Source organism: Solanum lycopersicum, chromosome 7 (assembly GCF_036512215.1).
Source record: "Solanum lycopersicum chromosome 7, SLM_r2.1".
Lineage (NCBI taxonomy): Eukaryota > Viridiplantae > Streptophyta > Magnoliopsida > Solanales > Solanaceae > Solanum > Solanum lycopersicum.
In genome coordinates this window covers 64649614-64673414 of record NC_090806.1, presented here as the reverse complement: position 1 = coordinate 64673414, position 23801 = coordinate 64649614, and the positions used below count along the sequence as shown (strand labels likewise).

Genomic DNA, 23801 nt, shown 5'->3' with positions numbered 1-23801 from the left:
AATGAAATTAAATTGAATATAATTCTAAAATTAACTTAAACATAAGAAATATTCAAGACCCGAAAAAAATTCAAAAAAAAAATCATCTACCCACCTATGAGGTGGAACTCTTCATCTATACACTTTGTGGGATCTTAAATGTTTCCTCATGTAGTTTCTAGAGGAAAGAAAAAGTACAAAAGGGTAAAAGTAAATTCCAAAAAGTTAAAGTTCAACGGGGCAATAGTGGTTGAGTTAAAAAAAATTGTCAAAAGGTTGAAAAAAAAGGTTTTTTAACTCATAAAAAGAATTTTTAGCATTATTTAGCAGTACAAAATATATCAAATAGGCACCTTTCGCAATAATAATAATTGCAATGTTTTAAAAAAAATAGTTATAATGTCATGGATGATTAGTAATACTTTAATTTTCATTGGTAAATGAAAATCTTTCTTTTAAGCAAGAAGAAAGCAGTTTAGAGATAAGCAATGTTTTAAGTACTCCAGTAATTCTCATAATATCAATTAAAATAGTAATTTACTATTGAGTTATATATTTTTAATATCCTTTCAAGACGTATTTATATGTTACAGTAATAATAAGAAAAAAGTCTTCTCTAATAGATAAAAGGAAGTAACTTAGAGATAATCAAAGCTTGAACCAACAATATTCGACATATTAAGAGGATAATCTATCATCGAATTATATTATTTTTCATCTCCTTTCAAGATTTTGTATGTTACTAGTTAAAAGTCTCTACACTATCAATAAAAAAAATTGAAACTCAAAAAAGAAAAATGATATATGATTTCTATACATTTTGAGATGAATTATATATTTATATTATATTAATAATAAATAAATAAAAAAGGTATAAAATAATTAAAAATCCTTTACAGCATTAGTAATGGAAGTACTCAAGCTCAAAAAAAGTGTTAAGACCTAAAATTCATAACAATGGCGGTAATAACGCATGATTCCAAGCATTCTTTTAGCCTCCTCTATTATTATTAGAAGGTTTTATTTATGCCAAAGATTTAATAAATTATATTTTTATAGTATAAATACAAATTACTAAAATTTCAATGAAAAAATTAATTGAAACCTCTTATCCATTATTTTATTTTATTATATAATATAATTAAATAGCAAACTATTAAAGGTGAATAATAAGAGGTGAAAAAATATATTCACGGAAGGAGGATGCCAACAGGATAGTACGACTGTACGAGTCACAACAATCTTAAAAGAAATTTGTACAATAGTAGTTTTAAAAAATAATATAAAAAAAAAAACTTACCAATTTTTGAAAAATACTTTTTTTTAATCAAATTGTATAGAAACTCTACTTCAACTATTATGTTATGGTTCGTTTTGAATCTACGCCTATACAAAATCTATCATTCAAATTTTAAATCGATAAACACATTAACAGTCAATTTTAAAATTATTTTTATAACGTTTTAAATTTTTTTACGTTATTTCGATTTCAAATTCACCTATAATGTTCATCTTTTTTCATAATACTTATCTTCCATGAACGTCATCTAGACCAAAACCCTTAATTAGGTGAGATTTTAACTCAAATCGAATAATAATAGATTCTAATATAGATTTAAAAAATTAGAAAAGAGATGAAATTAGATTAACGGAAGTAAGATTCCTAGCTACCGCCATGTGACGACATAACCTATCTTAAAAGAAAATCAAACTAAAAAAAAACATACTTTTTCATCATTTTAATTTATTTTTAACTTAATAAAATAAACCAAAAATAATAATTTAAGTTAATAATATGACAAACATAACGTCTTTTTATCTTATAATTTTTAAACGCATCACCTAAAAGGTTTAAAAAAAATTAGAGACCAAATGTGACACATATAAAAAACAAAAAAAATAACGATTTAAATTAACAATATAACAAGTATAAATCTTATGATAAAAGTTAAATAAAATTAAAAAAAAATGTATAGCGTAAATTAAAATAGGAGAGCGTGTAAAAACAACAACAATAAGGAGAATATTGTCTTTTCATACCAAAAAAAAACTAATATTGCATGCAGAAGAAGTATGTATGGAGCTGCCACCTATCTCTCTTTGCATGTCAATCCCTAATGCTATTCAGCCACGCACTTCCTTGCCCATCACTCACACCATCCTCGTCACTCTAAGAAAATAATATGTTTTATCAAATATATTCATTTCATTTTGTTTTTTGTTTACTATATAATCATCCCTTTGTTCACATCTTTTTTTCATGTCCCCCAATATTCTCTAATTCACTTTATAAACATTTCTCCATTTTCAAATCATGGAAGGCCTTTGTGCTGAATTGCACCACCATAAATTTCATCCTTCGCATCAACTCTACAAGAAATCTCTTCGTGACATTGATATTCCACCGAGAAAATTACTAAGCCGTCGTGCTACTCTTTCATCAATCGACCATGTTGTTTCTGATGTCCAGTTTATGGACTCGCCAAAGTCTGAATCAGACGCTCAATTTCAGAAGTTTTTACCGTACAACAGTTTAGACGATGATGACGATGCTGATCCGTATTCATCTGATCATTTTCGTATGTATGAGTTTAAAGTAAGGCGGTGTACTCGTAGCCGGAGCCACGATTGGACGGATTGTCCTTTTGCTCATCCGGGAGAGAAGGCGAGACGGAGGGATCCGAGGAGGTTTCATTATTCCGGTACGGTCTGTTCTGAATTTCGAAAAGGAAATTGTAGCAGGGGTGATAATTGTGAGTTTGCACACGGGGTGTTTGAGTGTTGGCTTCATCCAACTCGTTATAGAACTGAAGCATGCAAAGATGGGAAAAACTGTAAACGGAAGATTTGTTTCTTTGCACATACGCCGAGGCAGCTTCGTGTACTTCCACCTGGTTGTTACGAAAGTGGCTCATCACCTAAGAATTTGAATTCAGAGAAAAAATACAGAAATCTGAACCATTGTTGTGTTTTTTGCCATTCTGTTTCTGCTTCCCCGACTTCTACTTTAATCGGTATGTCACATATCTCTCCCCCTATGTCCCCATCCCTCTCACCGCCTCTTTCCCCTGCAAATAGAAACCAGTTTTCTTCTCCCATCTCGCGTTACAGTGAGCGTTTTGGTAGTGTTGAGGCGTCGTCCTCTGGAATGTGTCAGCTGGATCCATCTGGGCTGATGAGTTACAAAGATGCACTTACTGAATTGGTTAGCTCATTGGAAGCTATGAATGTGAATCATGAACCCAATTCTTCAGCAGCAGCTTCTACTCACTCTCATTCTGTTAATTTTGATGGGAATTTACCATGGCTTGATGTGAATTTCAACAACAGTAGTTACGATGATCAGCAGCAGTTCCTTCTTTCGCCTTCGACTCCATCTCCAAGTCCAATTTCTAACTCCAGAACCAAATTTTACGCAAGGGAATTTCCATCTGCTAGCCCTGTTTCGAGCTCGAGGTTGAGCTTTGTAGAAGAACTGAACAATAACAATGGTACGAACAGATTTTACAGTGACAATGGATTAAGTGGAGGACCAGATCTGGGATGGGTCAATGACCTACTGACTTGAAAAGGGAAAAAAAAAGTTATGGAGAGCTCATGGGCCATTGATGGAGCTCGCTTTTTTGTGGTCCTACAAATTAAACAATTGTTGATGATGACGACAGAGGAAGAAATTATTGAGAGATTCGAGTAAGGATGATTTTTGTATATACAAGTTTTTAAGTGTATTGTTTTAATTTACTAGCTGCTGCTACTGCACCATCCATATATAATCAACAAGAACAAAAGAGTGTATATATGAGATGGAAGAGATGGAGGATGACGACGAAGATGAAGATGTGTTACTGTTATTATTTTTACTAATTCTGGAAAAGCTTATTAGATTTTTCTGTTGCCTTAATTTTTAATGAATGTAAGATTTCTGGGTCGGGTCTGTTGATTATAAAGCTGTAATTTGCAATTTCAATTTCCGTTTTGTTCGTGTGAGTTGATTATGATGTTGTATTAATGTTTAAATTGAACTAATATAATATGTTGAATTACATCTTTCTTTTGCATTAAAATCAATGGAGTAAATTGTTTCTGGGGATTTTCTTCAATGCTATTTATAGTATTTTTTGAAGAAATAAAATGTGGATTCGTTTAAGATAAAATTCTTGAACTTCGTACAATTCCGTGCAGTTGCTGAAAAAGGAGTATCGATATAATTCGTGTGATATTTCTATTAGTGAGATATTCCATGCTATTACTAAAAAGTTTCTGCTTTCATAAAATATTTATTTCATATCTAGTCCATTCTGTATGCTCTTATGTCTTACATTATTCGTTAATATATGTATATATCGTATTTTTTATATTAAATATTTATCATTAATGAACAGCACGTAATTTTTATTTTAATTCTGAAAAATTATTAGTTTTAAAAATGTAAATTTAATAAATATAAGATAATTGTATTAATTAAAATGAATTATTTATGTTTATTTATGAAAAATTTAACTTCAAAGAGAAATGAGATAATGATAGTTTACTTACCTTTAATGAGAAATATAAAATAGTGATGTATAATTAAATAAATTTCTTATGCTTGTGTGTTTGAAAATAAGAAATGTGAATAATTAAGTAAATTATTTATGCTTTTGTTGGGAACTTGATTTATTGAAATGATAATCTACTGACATTTCTTAAATCTAAAATGGTAACATATATTTAAATAAATTATTTATGTATATTTGTTAAAAACTCGGTTTCAATAAATGAAAATTTCAAAAAATATAAAAATAAAATGATGTTATACAAATAGAAATAAAGGAGGACATTTTTTAAAATTTTATGTCTATAATTTCTATACTTTTAGGAATTAAAATATTTTTTAAAAGAAGCTAATCTATAAGAAAATTATAATAAAATCAATTAATTACTATATGAAAAGAATAATAAAATCAACTCATTTATCAATAATTTCTTTTAAGTATTCGTATAAACTGAAAAACATTTATTTAATATAAAGACAGGAGTAATTAACGATATATATAAATAGGTGTTCATTTTTACTCTTTTTTTTTTTTTTGGTTAGAGTTTGGAAAATTGAGAAGCAATTTAACTCTTTTGAGACATAAACAGGACAAGTTAAAATGAAAAAAATATTTTTGATATATAGAGGCACGGACGGACCAATTTTGGTCTAGGGTGTTCAGCCGCACACTTTCTGTAAAAAAAATAAAATACACGATATATATAGTAAATTTTTTGTGTTTTTATAAATGTGTATATTTTAAACACCTTCCGTAACAAATTAAAATAGACGACTTAATGATAGGACTCGTGAATGTTAAGTTGGTGAATTCCTTAATTATGTTTTTCAAGTACTTTTTATTTTAAAAACGTGTCAAAAATATACTTAAAAAAATTTATGTATACATTTATATCTTTATTTTTCAAATTTCTTAAACAAAAATTTTGGATGCGCTAGTGTATAGGCGTTAAAACTATGAGAGTAATAATGAGACAAATTAATTAAAGTTGCGGTGGCGTATCAAAGCTTGAAGGTGAGACATGTGGCATCCATGCAGATTGTACAGAAAATAGGATATTTTGAGAACTTTATGATGGAATATAGTTTGTATTTTTGTTATTTTGGATTTTATGGGTATCATCATGACATCTTTTTATGTTTTTGTTTTGTTTTTTGGTAGTTTTTTTATAATTAATTTTGGATAAAATAATTTTGAGAAAATGGAGAAGGGTTGAGCTCTCTCAACAAAATTAATCATTAATTGCAATAAAATTATCTTTGAATTTATTTTTTTTTCATTTGTGGTAAATTGAAATTTGAATATATTTAAATTTATTTGAACAATTTATATTGGAATAAATAGTTTACTTTGACGACTTTATTTACAGAAAACTCTGAACCAAAATTAATAATTATATTTACAAAAAACTCAAATTATAAACATCTGATTTGAAAGAAAGAATAGAACTCCTTACAACCCTTTTTGGTAAACATAATTGATTCGTTGTGTGCGGGTTTTTTCATATTTATTTCATAGTGATAGTAAATTTTTATTTTCATATGACATCATGAGAAAGAAAAATGTTTTTCTTTTTAATTGTTGGGTGCAATAAACTTTTTAATTTTTATTTTTTCACTATTATTTTTTTTTCAAATATTTATATTTAATATAAATAAATACTATGAGAGATCGACGTGACTCGCGAGATGGTGAGATTGGAGTGAAGATAAAGTGTATATTGAAGTATGGGACGACATAATATAACAAATATAAATATCACTCGAGTTAACCTGAAGCATTTTATATTTTCTACTTTATAAACGAAAGTCATATTCTTTAATTTTTAAGAAAAATCTTCTTTCTTAAAAAAAAAAAAAAGGAATTTAGACCAATCAAATAAAAAAATTTTGAAAAATTTATTCGAGGTCGTGTGGTCAATATCAGTAAAGTCATTTTAAAAGAATATATTTTTACGACGTAATTTTTTTTATGTTTGGTTAATATCCCTCAAGAGAGAAAAAATGTCTTTGGCAAGATCATCTCCTTATAATTATCTTTTATCTTTATATAATCTCCAAAATATTTTCTGCAATTATACATTGAATATTAACTATAATAATAAATATTAATAATTAGAAAATAATTAATCAACTCTCCGTAGCTATAGCTACATGTTATATGAAGGAGAGGGATGAGCGAGACTGAGAGAAAGAGGAGAGATGCGAGAGAGAGGGGGAAAAGAGTGGGAGAAAGATGAACTGTATATTGATTAGATAATTGTATATTATACATATGTATTTGTATATATGACGAGAGAGATCGAGAGTGGAAGGAGAGAGAAGAGAGCGAGAGAGGTGAATTATATATGTATATAATTGTATATTATACATATACATTTGTATATAAAGCAAGCTAGATTGGGAGAGGGAGGAGAGAGGCGAGCCAAAGAGGACAAAAAGTGGGAGAAGGATGAATTGTATATGTATATAAGTTAAATACTTATATATTATACATATGTATTTGTATATTCTGACGAATTATACATATACAAAATAACTAATTATACAAATTTAAAATCAACCCACTTAATTAATGTATAATGTTTAGTCACGAGTGATAATCATAAAAAATTAAATAATATAAATTTACTTTATTGCATAACTTTCCTATTAAATAATAGTATCTAACTTCTCCAACTAATAATATAAGAAATTTTCTAGAAAATACTTTTTGCCATAGAAAGTGAACTCAGGCAATACCAAAAGCACTCTAATGTACTTCAATTTTTTTGTAGCTACCTAAAGGCCAAAACCCCTAATTAAGTGCAATTACCCAGACCTAGCTAGCTATCTTTTTTTTTAATTGTTCTCTCTATAATTAAGGTACTAGGAGGGAGATATATTATTAGGTTCTTGGATAAAATCTTGAAACTTGACCTAACTATGCACATGCTCTCACCATGGTTTAGGACAAGTGGAGTAATATTAAACATGGCATGTGGCACTTAAGGGTGTGGTTAATAATTAATAAACTAAATTAAAAAATTTCTAGTCACATATTCAAATTTCAATACAGATAAAAAATATTGAGTAATTTCTTTTCATATGTTTAAGTTATGATAGACATAGAGTTACTCGTTACATGTGCATGTAAGAAAATATTAAATAATAATTATCTCATGAAATCAATGCATGAATTTATATGCACAAACTGATTCACATATCGCGATTATTACGAGTAAAAGTACCAAACATGGCATGAGTAAACAAGGTGGTATTGCATATATGATTGCACATTGTATATATGTTCATATTGTATGTTTCCTAGGAGGGTACTAATACAGCAAGGAAGGTAGGGCATTAAAGACTATAATTCAGTCTATCTACATCCATATGGGGTAGAGTTTGCTTGCCAATATTCTTGCTAGGGTTAGGTGAATGATATATTTGTTGTCATAGATTCACAAGAAATGGTATGTGAAGTGGGGAATAGCCAGCCTAACACTAAAAGTGACCTATGCTTTCTAATTCATGAAGAGGTCCCCCACATGCCATATTTTCTATGACCTACTCACCCATATACATATTCACTTCCTATAGATATGTTCATTCTCTTTTGTTGGTTTTATGAAATGAATTCTATGCTATGCTAATAATGGGACAATAAGGCCCATACTATACCACTCAAGTAACTTTTTAAATTTGTGTTGGGGCATGGCTCAATAATATTCCTTACACGAGTTTGCCTTAGTTTTCACACTTGTTTTCTCATGTATAGTGGTGGTGTATGCAAAATATTAGACAAGAAATGTTTACCTAGAGCTATATATGGTGAAGTTAAAAAAATTTCTAAAGCTAGTGTTCTAGAATTTTTACATATAACTAGGCCTATATATACCTATATATATATATATATATATATATATATGACTTTATAATTTTCTTACAGAGAATGTTCGACTGATCATCCTTTAACATACGTAGAGATCTAAACCAAATCAAACCCCTTCGACAAAAACTATATTGTTTATACACGATAAATAAAATATATTTTGTATCTATATTAATTTTGAATCACTTGAATACAAGACAACCTAGATATTGGCATAGTGAATTAGGAAATTCAAAATTTTTCTTAAAGATTTAAAATTTTAATCTTTAAAAGTACATTTAAAATTCTTTTACTGAAAATCCTAAATCTGTCTCTCCTTGCCTACCCTACCCTAGTTACATGAATCCAACTTGTAAATTAGGTTGAACATAACTAACATCCCTTCATCATCACTTATGTATAATTGTGGGGCAAACCTTGACATTTTATTTTTACTATATGTAGAATTTTCTTTTCATCTATAAATGAAATTAAAATAACATTAATAATTAGACCATAACTTGTACATTCTTGTTTCAAAAAAAAAAAATTCACATTTATATTTATAATACATCACATTATTTCTTTTTCTTGATAAAAATATCTAATTGTCTTAGTAACAAGTAAATCAATTTGAAGCTAAGGACCAATCCTGTTACAATTGATTCTTCTAGTAACCAGACAGATTTGTTTCCCTTAGTAAATTTTGTAATGGTATTGTATATAAAACTTATTTTGAAAACAAAATGAATGTATTTGGTAGTTAATGCAAAAGTCTAGAAAATATTGCATGGGCCTTCAGGGTAAACATGTATCAAAGTCCAAGCCCAAATATGAATAGGTATTATATTGGGCCTGTGCTGTTAAAGCAGGCCCATTACTAGGTGGTCGAATATGGGCTAAGAGAACCAAGATAATGAAGTGGCTAAAGTTTAACTTAATTTCAGATAATTTGAAAGCAAGAAGTTTCAAGGCATTTTTGCAGTAAGCTCGGATAGTAAATGACTGTGTTGAGAATATAATTAATTGATAAAAATATATTTTAAATACTAATTTATTTTTTTTTAGATGAATAGTCACTCACTTCGACATGATATCAACCCAAGCAGAGGTTCTAGGATTGGAATCTCATCGTCATCTAAATGGAACAGAATTTTAGTTTTTTAATATTATAATCTTTTAGATGAGATAGTCACAGATTTCAATAAACTTCGACATATTTTTCTGAAAAGTTTGACTAGTAAATCATTTTTTAAAGTTTCGCTTTTTATATAATTATATATTTATCCTTGTCATTCAACTTGACAGTTAAGTATTATGTCACGATTTTTATTATGTCATATATGATGCTTATGCCTGGCTCCTACGTGAATATATTCTTAATATAATTAAAATTTTGCTTCATATTTTTATTTTACCAACCCACTTATATAAAATCCGGTCCATCCAATTTAAGTATCCATTAACCCAACATCAGTGCTTATCCTCTTTATCACTTTACCAATCAAAAACATGATAGAAATGAAACAAGTGAAATTTATTTACCAATTAATAATAAGATGTGAAATGTCATTGCTAGCCATCAAAATATCAAAAGTTTTGGTCGACTCAATAACTGTAAAGTGAAATTTAAGAAAAGAGCATTAAAATATTATTTTGTCATATATATTTTTATTTAAATGTATTATTTTTAGCTATTTTATATGTAAAGTTATTATGTATTATTTATAATCAATTTATTTTGATAATTTATTTTTAAATACTAATATAATTAATTCATTCAATCTCTTTTGATAGTTGAGATATTGTTGATCTTAAGAAGATTCAATCAATTTCAATTTCGAAAAAACTTCTTTCGAATGAGGCAACAGTTACAGGAACTGTTAGCATTATTCTATAAGCGACATATTTTTCGAAAAACAATCAAATCTTTTTATTTAATTGAGTATTAAATCGTTACCTTCTACTTGTATTATTTCTCTTAACACCTTTAATTAAAAAAGTAAATCTAAACCATCAATATCAGAATAACTATTATGCGTTAAAGAAAGTTCAAAGTCAACACAATATTTCTTTAAATCCTCATCATCTGGAAATCTCAATATTTTACTACTAAATAAGAAAAAAAACATTTTTATATACTTTAATTGGTTCAAATCTATTTTGAAATGAAAAAATAGTTTTATCTTCTCTGCATATATAAAATAATCAACCCTACAAGATTTTTCAAATGGAATTTGTAATTTCATTTTTCATATTTTCATCAAATTTTTAAATGGAATGATTTTCAAACCTCTGCCTAAGGTTGAGTTTTTTTTTTTGAAGTTCAAATTTATATTCATCTCAAATACAATTTCCTTAGTAAATATCATAAAACTCATAATACATATAATTTTTTTTAAAAAATAAACATGCATAAATAATTATTTTTCTAAAATGGGACTTCGAACGATAGCTTTAATGACTAAAGGTTAAGACAATCTTGCAAATATTAAAAATAAGTGACAATTAGAATAGAGAAAATGGTCAGTCGTTAGTTTCTCGCATGACCAAGTCTACCGATATATAATTTATTTATAGTCTGATAATGTAGACAATATAGTTTTAATACAAAACAAAACCTATCCTAATCATAGAAATTAAAGAACTTGTAATTTACATAAAAGACTAGTGAATATCTACCGAAAAATCCTAATTACGATTCGTTATTATCCAACCGTCACAATAATATGAGACCGAGAGTGTTTCTTCTTTTAGTTTTTCGCTCGATGTTTGAAGTTGATATTAAGTTCCAGCAAATTTAAATCGCGATTTATAAGGTTCGTTCATGAGTGACGCTTCAAAATTTCTTTTTTTATATTCAAGGCTCAAACCTGAAATCTCTGAATAAGAATAAAAGACGATTACTGATAGATTATTACCCCTCCATTTATTATAATATAAAATCTTTATATTAAACTTTAAAAATATAAAATATGATAACTAATAGGGTATGGGGAGTACATTATTTGATTGAAATGGAGTAATGTGATATGTAATTTGAGTATATAATTTTAAAGTAGTCAAAAATTACAGCAACCTATTTACACACATCTGACACTACAACTATAGTTTGAAATGAAAGATAAGGAGGTGTGTGGGCAACAGTAGCCGCCCCTTTACTGAATGCAAATGACAGTCTTTTAATGGCACTGTCATGTGACACGTGCCGCTAAACACGCTATTCTCTCATTTAAACCCCCCCCCCAAAAACCGCCCTTGGTAGGTAGGTACATCCCAAATTATATAAAAAAAAATAATTATAATTTCATAATTAGCTTTTTAGTTTTCACGTTTCGCTTTTTAAAATTTATAAATATTTAAATTAATACATAAATAATGATATTTTTATATTTTATTATTTATTAATATAAAATATAATTAAAAGTTATTAGATTCGTTCGAATCGCGAAAGCCGTGTGGTATTAAGGAGGCGAACAAAACTGGCTTTTACAGTTGGGCCCAGGTGCAGGACCCACGTACGGCGTCCATTTATGCAGATAACCAAAGGTGGCGAGGCGGCGATGAATCTCGATTGCGCCGACACGTCGCCGTTATGCCCCCACGCCTCCCACGTGCTTAGTTGTACCTCTTTTTGTCCCTACCCCTCACTTCCTCCCTCACACGCACATGGACGCGCGTGTTCTCACTCGTTTTATATTCTAGATTAAAAAAATAAGTTTCTAGAAATTGCTAAAGTAAAAAATGAAATTTCAGATGTGGCAAAAATATCCCGATCATATTTTATCAGCTCCAGATCATCAATATTTTGATTAATTGTAATAGCAAAAGATGGGGAAAATGACAAGTGTATTTATGAATTATCGTAAATAGTATGCATATATTTTTCGTTATAATTGTTAAAAAATTAAAGTATATATGTCTTTCAACATAATGCATATAGGGTCTGTTTGGATGGACTTAATAAAAGTAATTTTAAAAAAGTACTTTTAAAAGTGCTGAAACTTATTTTTAAAATAAGCAGTTATGCGTTTGGATAAAAGTACGAAAGTTGTTATGTCAAACGTGAAAAGGTAAAAATGGAAGAAAGAAATGTTAGGGTTATATGGGTAATTTGGAGATTGTATAAAAATATTAAGGGCAAAAAGATAAAAATATGGTCAACTTAAAACAGCTTATAAACTAAAAAAAGAAACACCATACTCTAACTTTTAACTTTTGGTTTAAAATAAGTTTTTTTAACTTAAAAATAAGTTATTTTGATTATTGCCAAACAACTAAATAAGTCAAAAACCAGCTTTTAAGCTGAGCCAAACAGGCTCATAATCTTATTTATCGATAAATATCATATCATAACACGTGTATGTTCGTTAATATAAATGTATATGTGATTTAGTATTAAGACGATAGAGACACAAATATTCTAAAAATATAACGAAAGTATTTGTATATCATTTACGATAATTCGCAATATATTTAACATTTTTCCTAGAAAGATTGCAATCATATTTTTACTATGTTTTAAGATATTTAAATTTAAATTATAGTTGAACTTCGAAAAGAAAAAAATAGTTTACATCAATTTTGAAATATTAATAATTGATTGTTGACGTACTAAGAAATACTAGTGGTGACAAGTTTTCCTTCAAGAATTTCGAATTTTGCAAAAAGCATCTTTTTGCCGACCGAATATGTTATGTTGGATTTCAAAAGTAGAAATGAATGTAGAATTCAAATTTTAAACTTATTGTTTTTTGATATCACGTAATAAATAATCTTTTTTTAAAAAAAAAAATCTTTTTTAGTGAGATAATTCAATCAGAATAATATTTTATTTATGTTATTTTATTTTTTAAATATTTTTACTTTTTAATTTTAATATATTTTAACTAAAAATGAAAAAGAAAAAAATTAGATATATTTTAAAATTAAAATAATATATTACTAACATCCAACAATTCATAATTCAGAGTTACTATGGCCATCGTTAATACTCATGGACTTATTACTTGGAGAATCATTGTGTCATTCTCATACTTATGTGTTTTATGGATACAACAACACCTACATGTTTCCCTTTATGTGTTTGTCCAAACGGTTGGATGACAAAATAAATAGTTTATCAAACTCATATAATAATTTAACATGTGATTTTATTCGCACGTTAACACATATTTCTCAATAAAATTAAAAAAAACCCACAAAATATAAAGGGAAGAAACAATATTAACTACTAATAAGAGTAATATTAGGCATGGGGCAGATAAAGATAGTAATAATTTCACGTCATTAAGTTTGTCATGTCAATTTCGTCTAAATTTATAAGATTTAAGAGACGAAGAGGAAATAATAATAAAAATTCAAGATAATGATTTTGACAAGAGTTATCAAAAGATAACACTTCATTTTTCCCAATTTATATAATGAACTTTGAGTGAGTATGAATTTTTAAAAAATATCTTTTTTTCTTTCTAAACATGTAGCTTAACATAAGTTTTATAAACTTTTGTAATTTTTATCTTTGTCTATTTCTAATTGTTATATTTATTTTTTAGTCAAAAAATAATTATTTTGATTAATATTTTATCGGGTTTTTTCAGCATATTAAATATAAAAATATTTTAATTTTTTTAATATTTAAATTTTTTATTTAAAATATTAAATAAATTTAATCTAATATAATATTAAAAATTAATTAAATTAACTTCTAAAAAATTCAACATAATAATTAAAAATAATATAAAATATTTATTACTTATTACAAAATGAAACAACATATCTAATAAACGATCCACAAATATAAAACTAAAAAATCACAAATAAATATTTCCTCACCAGCCAATTTTTTTTACAGTCCAGCTAATTATGTGAAATCTTAAGTTCTACTAACAAAGTTAATAATAAAAAAACTCCCGATGGCCGCCGCATGGCGCACCGATATAAAAATAAGAGGAAAACGAAAAAGAAAAAAGTTTTCTATTATTTTTTATAATGTAATAGCAGAAATTCCGGCGGCGAAGGAAGTGGGGCCAAGCCGACAGAGTTACAAAGTCCAAGAAGGTGGGACCTATAATCCCGCTGTCTCCTGCTTCTTTCTTGCTTCTTACCAAAAATACTTCTTTCCTTCGGTTATTATCTGTCGCAATTTTTATTTTTAGAGTTAAATTATAAAATTTTTTAATTAAAATTAAATTAATAATATAAAATTATAATTTATAATATTTTTTATATAATTTATAATATTTAATTTTTTTATTTAAAATATTAAATTAATCAAATTAATTTTGGATCGTAATTATCCTCTCCCCCACCAAATTATTCTCTTTTTTTCTTTTTTAAAAAAGATGGACGGCAGGCACAAATAGTACACGTGCCGTCCAACTTTAACACGACATGTACCCTTCCCACACGGAATTCCCTCTATTCATATTCGGATAGGGGCGCAATGTACTCTTCTGCCTCGTCGGTCATTTATTATAAACTAATTATGAATGACTTTTAATAATATTATTTATTTATTTTCTACAGATGCAACTTTTATTTGGACTGATTTTTATCAAATATTAAAGATGAACATATTAGTTATGGTTTTTTAAAATTTCTTGTTGGTGGATTTGTGGAGCAGAATTGACACCTGTTATACAACGGCGCTTTCATATATATCTTTAAAATGAAAAATAAGGAAGTATTTTTTGCATTTATTTTAAGTTTTTTTCCCAGTCTTACATCTGGCCAAACACCACCTAAAAAAGAATCACATTTACTTTGACATTGCAACCAAAAAACAATGAATCTAGATCTAAGTTGAATTATTTTTCCAATTTTACTCTGTTACAAAAACTATAGATTACGACTCTTTGATTTTATTCTAGATTTGGCCGGCAATTAGAAATCTCTGAGAAATGAGGAATCTAATCTTATCCATCATTAATCGCCTCCAATTAATTAATCAATTAAAAGATCTCAGAACTTAGAGAAAATGAACTTCAATATTACAAACTCATAACAATACGTTGTTGAAATTAGGCTAATGAAAATGAACATGAAAAATAGAAAGGAGAAAATATGGAATTTTCTCATTAATTAAAAGGATTTAGAGTTACAAATGGTAGAAACAGCACGAGAAAGTTTCAGCTGCCAAAAAAAAAAAAGCAATCAATTCTTTTGAACTTATATACAAAAATCAGCCATTAGCTCTGTCACTCTCTTAATCTCTCTCACAAAATTAGATTATCGTCGTCATTAATTTAAACTTCCATAGGTGGCGCAAGGTTAAGATCAAGATCAAGTCCCTTTTTCCCATAATGTTTCTCTTCCACAACGGAAGACGAATCCGACACACTAGTAACAACTCCGGCACCGACACCGGCAAACTCCATCGTCGCCGGTACAACCTGATACGGCCTACTAACAACTCCCGGTCTCCACATAGAATCAAACAACAAAACCGGCTGACCGTTCGGCAGAACCGCCACCGTCGGCTGCTGGTGTAAGATCGGGTAGCCGACACCTCCACGTCCACCTTCAGCAGCGGCACCGAGACGGCGCGTGAGATCCAGCTCCAGCGGCGCGTGTCGCGTATTAGGCGCGTGAACAACCGTTTCTCCGCTGGATGACTCCACGGTACTGCTCCCACACGGGCTCTGACTGTTATTGTTACCAACATTATTCATCTCCGCCGGAAAGGGGAAATTCGTCTTCGCTTTAGGTCCACGAAACTCTCTGGCAGCGGCATCGTAAGCCTTAGCCGCTTCCTCCGCCGTATCAAAAGTACCCAGCCAGACCCGACTCTTCTTACCCGGGTCACGAATCTCCGCAGCGTAACGACCCCATGGCCTCTTCCTTACACCTCTGTAGTGAACTTCCTTAACTCCATGATTCACTTTCACATTACCTCCTTTCACAGCCTTATCTTTCACAGCCATAGGTGCTGATACGATTTTTTGAATTGGTGTTTTATAAAATATGAATGAAGAGTATGCGGTTTATATAATTGGAAGAAAGAGAAAGATGAAAAAAAGTGGGGCGCGGTCAACGAGGGATTTGACTGGAGGTGAGAAGGCGCCGCCCAAGCAGGGTATGTAGAGTGTGTGTGTAATAATTGAGAAAATGGAGAGCATTACGTGGCACGCGGGCGTTTACGTACACAAATAAAGTTTAGAGATTGTTCATTTGCCCGGCCCTGCCGGCTTTGAATTTTTGTTTTTTATATTTTAATCTAGACGGCCGTTTTATTAGGAGTGAGGTTTATATGTTATCGTTGTTGTGTTACTCTTTTGTTTATTTTCTACTCCACGCTTCTTCATGGACACGTGTAACCTACTCTTTTGTATTATTATATACTTCCGTTATTTTGTCGGTAAATTTATCTTCTTTTTTTTTTACTTCGTTTGATGTATTATTGGATACACAAGCACTTGCATGAATGATTTAAAAAAAGTTGTTTGTGATATATTTGATACCTAATATTGTTAAAAGAAATTATGGACAGGTAAAATAAAAGATTTAGATAAAAAAAATTGCTATGTTTTGTTTTTTTTGGTTGAAAAATGAATAATTATTGGAGCGTGGATGACAAATGCAAAAGGGTAAGAGAGTAAATATGTTTTGTAAGTGGGGATTTAGATGACGACCAATTCAAAAAGAGAGCGTCTAGTACAGCATAGTATAAAAATACATATACGGCAGCGCCATATTTCACGTGCCAATCGCCGCTAACTAATCAAATAATACACAGCTGTCCTAATATAGGAATAATTTTAGATAAAGAAACTATCGAAAACACTTTTAAATTTTTTGATAATTAAAATAATATTTTTTAATAAAGATTAGTAAACCTGTACCAATCGTCAAAGGAAAGGTTGTTATTTTATATAAATTTAAATAATATTTTTTAAATTAAATTTTTGAAATTGAATTAGATTCGAAAATGAATTTGTTTCGATGGATGAGACACTAGGTTCAGCAGACACGCGTCCTTTTTCCGCGCTCTACGCGTCTTTTATAAAAGAAGGTCCCTCATGTCTCTATGCGGCTTGACAAAGTAAACTCTTGGTTTTTATTTTGTTTTTTATTAATTCATAGTAAAGTAAACAGCTGTTGTTATTGTTGTGTTAGTTGAATTATACTATTACATTCTGACTCGTTATGCACTTCACTTCACATCTCCACCTTTACCAATAAAAACAAATCAACTCTTACTATGCTAAAGTAGTAAAATTGAAAAGGGCGAAATATACATATAAAAAAATTATTTATCGATAGATTATCGGTGTAACTGTTGAGTTTTTCTAAAATTTATGTGATTTTTAGTCTTCAATTTTAATAGGGCAACTTTCACGTATAGCAAATAAAAAATTTATATTTGTATGCTATAACAAAGTTTGCATAATTGCGCTCCATAGCAAACATAAAACTGTATAATTCGCTGTACATATACAATTGTATAATTCGCTGGCCTAAATTGTATAGTTCGCTGGCCTATTTCGCTGCAATTGTATAATTCGCTATCCTATTTCACTGCAATTGTATAATGCACAATTGTATAATTCGTTGTCTATTTCGCTGCGATATTTGCATAAAATTTTCTTTGCATACAATTGAATCGAAGTAAAATATATGTATATTGCATTATTATAAGTGTATAGGAAGAATACATATGTTTTTCTCTCGCTTTATACAAAAACAGAAACACCATACATACACTTCTATTGTATAAAGCGAGAGAAAATTGTATTTTACTGCAATTGTATAATTCGTAATTGTATAATTCGTTGGTCTTTTTCACTGCAATATTTGTATAAAATTTGCATTTTTCTACAATTGAATTGAAGTAAAATGTTTGTAAATTGTATAATTAAGTGTATAGCACGAAGATATATGTTTTTGCATGTGTATATACAATTTTCTCTCGCTTTATACAAAACAGAAACACAATTTATACACTTCTGTGTATAAAAGCGAGAGAGGCGAGCAGAGGGAGAGTGGCGAACGAGATTTTTGGGAGAGAGGCGACTAACAAACTTTGGTTAACGTTTGCTATGGTGCACAATTAAATCAAACCATAGCTACTCCATTTATTTTAGATTATTAATTTGCTATTATATACAATTATCCCATTTTAATATAGATTGTAAATTTATCATAAGATTATTATGTGTTGTTATAAATGATGATAAATAAAAGTATCACTTAAATAAGTAATTATTTATTAAAAAATATTTACCAAAGTAATTTTTTCTAAAAAGGAAGGATGAAAATAGTTGGGAAAATATTGGACTTTGGCAAACTACGGGTCGATGAGCCCTATTCTAAACGAAAAAAAGGCATAGCATGACATTTCGTTTTACTAATTGGTAATATATATAGCCTTTTTTTATTTTATTGATAAAAAAAAATTAAATTAAATTTTACAATTAGTAGCTCACAAATTGAGAAGTTTTTTAAAATTAAATTGATAATTTTAAAAAATGATAGCATGATGTTCTTTTTTATTGGGAAGTGGTTTTTTTCTTCATTTTTTTTCTCTCTTATGCTATACATACACGATTCTTTTAAATCATGTTTCTTTATTGATTATCTTCTTCATTACTTTGAATAAGAGATAATTTGTTTTCTTATTTATTAGTTTTACATATTGAATTCTATAAAAACACGTATTCATAGTTTATTTTTTCTTTTTCTCTTTCAAATTCTTGATGGTTTGTTGATATTTACCCATCAATTTCCTTAACTTGATAGCCTATGTTTGACTCCCTCTTGTATTGTCGTTCAATTTTTTTTATGTTTTAATTTGTAATTGAAGGTTATATTTAATTTAGGTAAAAAAAATTAGGTAATAGTAATTAATTGTGGGTATCAATTGTCATGTTTAAGAAACTTATCCTAGTCAATATATATATATATATATAAATCTGAATCCAAAACCGCTGATGTGGGACCTCTATATGGCCTCTATTTGTTTCTTCTTTTTTTTTCTTTTTTTATTATTTTCATAAAATATTTTTTTTATTAACTATAAAATTCAATCATATTTAATATTGTAATTATATGAAATGAGTTACAAACCCCCCCCCCCCCCCCCTCCCCCATCTATTGACATTCTCTATTTAAATAACATGTCTTTTCAATTCTCTTTTAACTATTTTTAATACTTATTTTATCTATAAATATCAATCATCTATGGAGATATTGTATGTTCATTTCTATTTTCTCATTCTTTCTTTTTAGTAGTATAATCTTTTAATTTTATTTTCTTCATCTTTTTATTCATCAATCATGTAGTTAAGTAATAAAAAAATAAGACACTGAAAAGATGATGTCACGATATGATCTTCACTTTGATGAAGATCATCGATAAATTCTTGAAAGATTCATCACATTATTTGGTACAAGTTCAACAAAATGAAGAAAGAAACTTAATTATCTTAGAGATTCATGCATAGAGAGTTGTAGTAGTATAAAAGTTTGATTGATTTTCAAATATTTTGAAGATTCATTGTTTTATTATTTTGATTTCAATTAACATTATTTTGTTCTCTTTTATTTTATTTCTTCATTTTGAACAAAAAATGATTATTTCATTCATTGTTGTTGTTGAAGATGAAAAGATGCACATTTTTGTTTATATATATATATATATATATATATATATATATATATATATATATATATATATATATATATATAATTAATATTTTAGGTTTTTCCATGGTTGAATTAAAGGTATATCACCTATGGTACACTTTTTTAATATCTACTGAATATTTTTGTCTCTAAAAGTATATGATATGGTTTAGTATATTAGTAATCAATCACAAAATAAATAAATAAATATGTTTTTTAGTATTGAATATTTTTAATGCTATATTCGAATTGAGCACACCCGATATCAAATAATAATACACTACATTGTTGTTGTTTTAATTAAACATATAAAGTTTGCATTTTTTAAGTTATTAAAGAAACCATATGAGAATATATGTAAATTTGTGACTAATAAAATTAATTTCGAATAGAGAATTTTTTTTATTGTAATTTGCTATTAATAACATTTTCAGTTTCTTTCCTTTTCATTTTCTCTTATTAAATAGATAAGGGAGAAACTAATCTTACAAAAGTAATTAGAACTTTGAATTTAGCATTCCCTTAAATTAATCTCATTAATTTTCCTTCTTAAACTAAGAAATATGTATCTCTTTATATTCATAACTTATATTTCTATAATCTCTATAACTCCTCGTAACTAGAAATATATACCTTTTTATACTTATAACTTATATTTCTATAATCTCTATAACTTCTCATAACTCTCAAATTTTAAATGTATATTGTAAGACAATCCCTTTTTAAGCAAATGTTATTGTATTCTAATTTATATTTGATGTACTCATGATAGAGGAAAATCTTATGAATTATGCATATTCATTTTTTCTTGCTTTTTAGTTACTCATGTTCAAGAGATATATTCTTGACCACAGAATCTTAGGGTCTAAGTTTATATTTCCATTATCTTTATAACTCCTCATAGCTCTCAAATTTTAAATGTGTAAACTTATGATAATTTATTGTGTTTCTTAATAAATATCTATATAAATGTGTATTGTAAGACAATCTTTTGAGGCAAATGTTAATGTATTTTAATTCACATTTGATGTCCTCATGATGAGGAAAATGTTATATATATATATATATATATATATATATATATGAACTATGATAGAAGATATTTAATTTATTTGCCAACATAAAAAATAACAATTGAAAAAGAATAGTATAATTTGATGAACCACGTTTTTATAATTTTATTTATTTATTTTTTATCTCACTTTAGTTTATCGATTTTTTTATTTCACGTTTTATTTTATATGAACTGGAAGAAGTAATTGAAAACAAAATCTAATAAATGAAAATATTGATCCCATAATTGAAGATTTTGTAAATCTTTTAGTCGAAATTGTTCTCTTTTTTGCTTTGTTTACTTATACGTTAATTGCGCTCCACGCAAATATTTATAATATTAAATACTTTTATTTTATATACTATGAAAATCATATTTTTATAACTCTTTTGAAGTATAATTAATATAGATCACAATAAATAAAATAGTGAATATAAATATTTAATACATATTTTATGAAATTTAAAAATAGGACAAATAATATATGCCAAAAAAATTTATTCATGCATTTGATAAATTAATTTATTTATGTTAAATATGTATCTTTTGAAAATTTTAAATAAAAGATGAATACAAATGACTAAATAAGTTGATTTGATTTTTAATATATTATAAAAATAATTGATTTGATTTTTAATATATTATAAAAATAAAACACAAAATTTGGTACATAAAAAACTTTTCATATGAGTATTGATTAATTATGATTAAGATTTTAAATTATTTGAATATACTAAGTAATGCGTATATACCTTAGGGGGTCCATATATTAATCGGAAAAGAGCTTAAAATACCCTCGAAGTATTGAAAATGGTACACAATTATCCCCCTTCCACCTATTGGCCCCCAAATACCCTTCACATCCACCTTTGGGTCCAAATTTACCCCTTCATTAACGGACCAAAATTAAAAATAATTAAATAATAATTTTTAATTACGTGGCATTCAACCATTGGTTGTAATTTAATTATTTAAAATAATTTTAAACCCATTCATTACCCATCCATTTTAACTAAATCCGCCCCACTTGACCCAATTGTGCCTCTTAAATGGAGAAACATGGAATATTTCAGTCCCTTCCATATCAAACAACTATCCTCACTTCTCATTTCCAGACATCAACCCTGCCAATTGGTCTCGCTGGTTTATTTATAAGCCTCTTTTAATTTTACAGTTTGTAGTTTTGGTTGAAACTCTCTAGCCATGACGGTTTAAGAGAAATCTATGGGTTTAGGGGGTCAAGTTATCTTAGCTTTTGATCTGCAACTTTTTTTGATCAGGAATGCAATGGCTTTTTGTACTACAAACTTTTTCCAATAGTTCTTTCTTACTATTCACTATCTCCCTAGGAGTGAGTATATCCCATTTCTAGTACTCAATCCTTTGAGGTGCTTTTTGTATTAGACATGTTCCAGGTTTAGCTTCACTAATAACCAGCAACCTATTTGTTGCTGCATCTGCGCCTTTCAATTTGGCAAATAAAAATTTATTTCACAGAAAGAGAGAAATTGATTCTAGAATGACACACAAGGGAGATGAAAATTGGACATGTATACTCTCTTCAATCCTCTATGATGTTCTGCTTTCCTTGGTCTTGGAAATTATTTTAAATTGGGTCAAGTGGGGCGGGTTTAGTTAAAATGGGTAGGTAATGAATGGATTTAAAATTATTTTAAATAATTAAATTACAACCAATGGTTGAGTGACACATAATTAAAAATTTGTTATTTAATTATTTTTAATTTTGGTCCGTTAATGAAGGGGTAAATTTGGACACAAAGGTGGATGTGAAGGGTATTTGGGGGCCAATAGGTGGATGGAGGGTAATTGTGTACCATTTTCAATACTTCGAGGGTATTTTAGACCCTTTTCCGTATAGTAATTTCATATAGAAAGAGGTGCAATCATTGATTTGAGAATGCAAAAAGTATATTTGAAATGAAAGCATATTATCAAAGTATTTAATTTAATTAACTTTTGAATTTTATTATTCTATACATATAATATGTGAAGAGGTTTATTATCTATCAAATATTTTTACGTAGTTTATATAAATCTATTTATCTTTATATTTCATATAAAAGATATAGATTAAAATATAGTAAAAAGGTTAATAATTAAGAAAAACATACATTCTCATTCAAGGTTGAATATATTGAATTTAATAATAGCGTAACATTTTGGATAACATTCTGAAAAAGCAAATTTGACAAATGATAACAATTATCTTTGATATAAATGCAACTAAAGAATCTAAAATATCAATAGATGTGATTCACGCAAAAATCATACAAATTTAAATTGTATATTTGAAAAAGGAACAAAAACGATTGAAAAATGAAATATTTAAAGGAGTTTTTGACATATCAATACGAAAAAGAATAATAAGATGTGTAGATGTATTTCATTAATATTTTTCAGTTACTTTATAATATAATTCTTATATACTCAAGAAAAAAAGTATATCGTAGTATATGTTGTAATATAAAGATCCAAACTCATTGATATTCCAACAAAATGTAGAAAGTGACATATTAACTACTTGTTCAAACATAAAATTATTAAAAAATATATATATTGACATTTGACATATTGATTAATAATGTACTATCCCTCATTTAATAGATTATAGATGTTAAATTTGTTAAGTTTCATTTCAATCGTCATCTCAAAACGATCTTCATAATTAATATATAAGTAAAAAAAATAAAGTAATAGTATTACGTTTGAAAATAAAGAAAACTATATAATTGATT

General features: G+C 27.9%; 2 protein-coding genes across 2 annotated transcripts; one reads left to right on the top strand and one right to left on the bottom strand.

Annotated features, from left to right (window-relative positions):
- The first annotated feature begins 2069 nt into the window (after positions 1 to 2069).
- On the top strand, positions 2070 to 4022 carry LOC101249100 (zinc finger CCCH domain-containing protein 2). The gene has a single exon (XM_004243322.5). It carries the CDS (start codon positions 2294 to 2296, stop codon positions 3545 to 3547), a length of 1254 nt encoding a protein of 417 aa, XP_004243370.1. The 5' UTR covers positions 2070 to 2293; the 3' UTR covers positions 3548 to 4022.
- Positions 4023 to 15416: 11394 nt separating this feature from the next.
- Positions 15417 to 16725, bottom strand: ERF-F4 (ethylene response factor F.4). Its single transcript, XM_004243323.5, has one exon. It carries the CDS (start codon positions 16289 to 16291, stop codon positions 15614 to 15616), a length of 678 nt encoding a protein of 225 aa, XP_004243371.1. The 5' UTR covers positions 16292 to 16725; the 3' UTR covers positions 15417 to 15613.
- Between the last annotated feature and the right edge of the window lie 7076 nt (positions 16726 to 23801).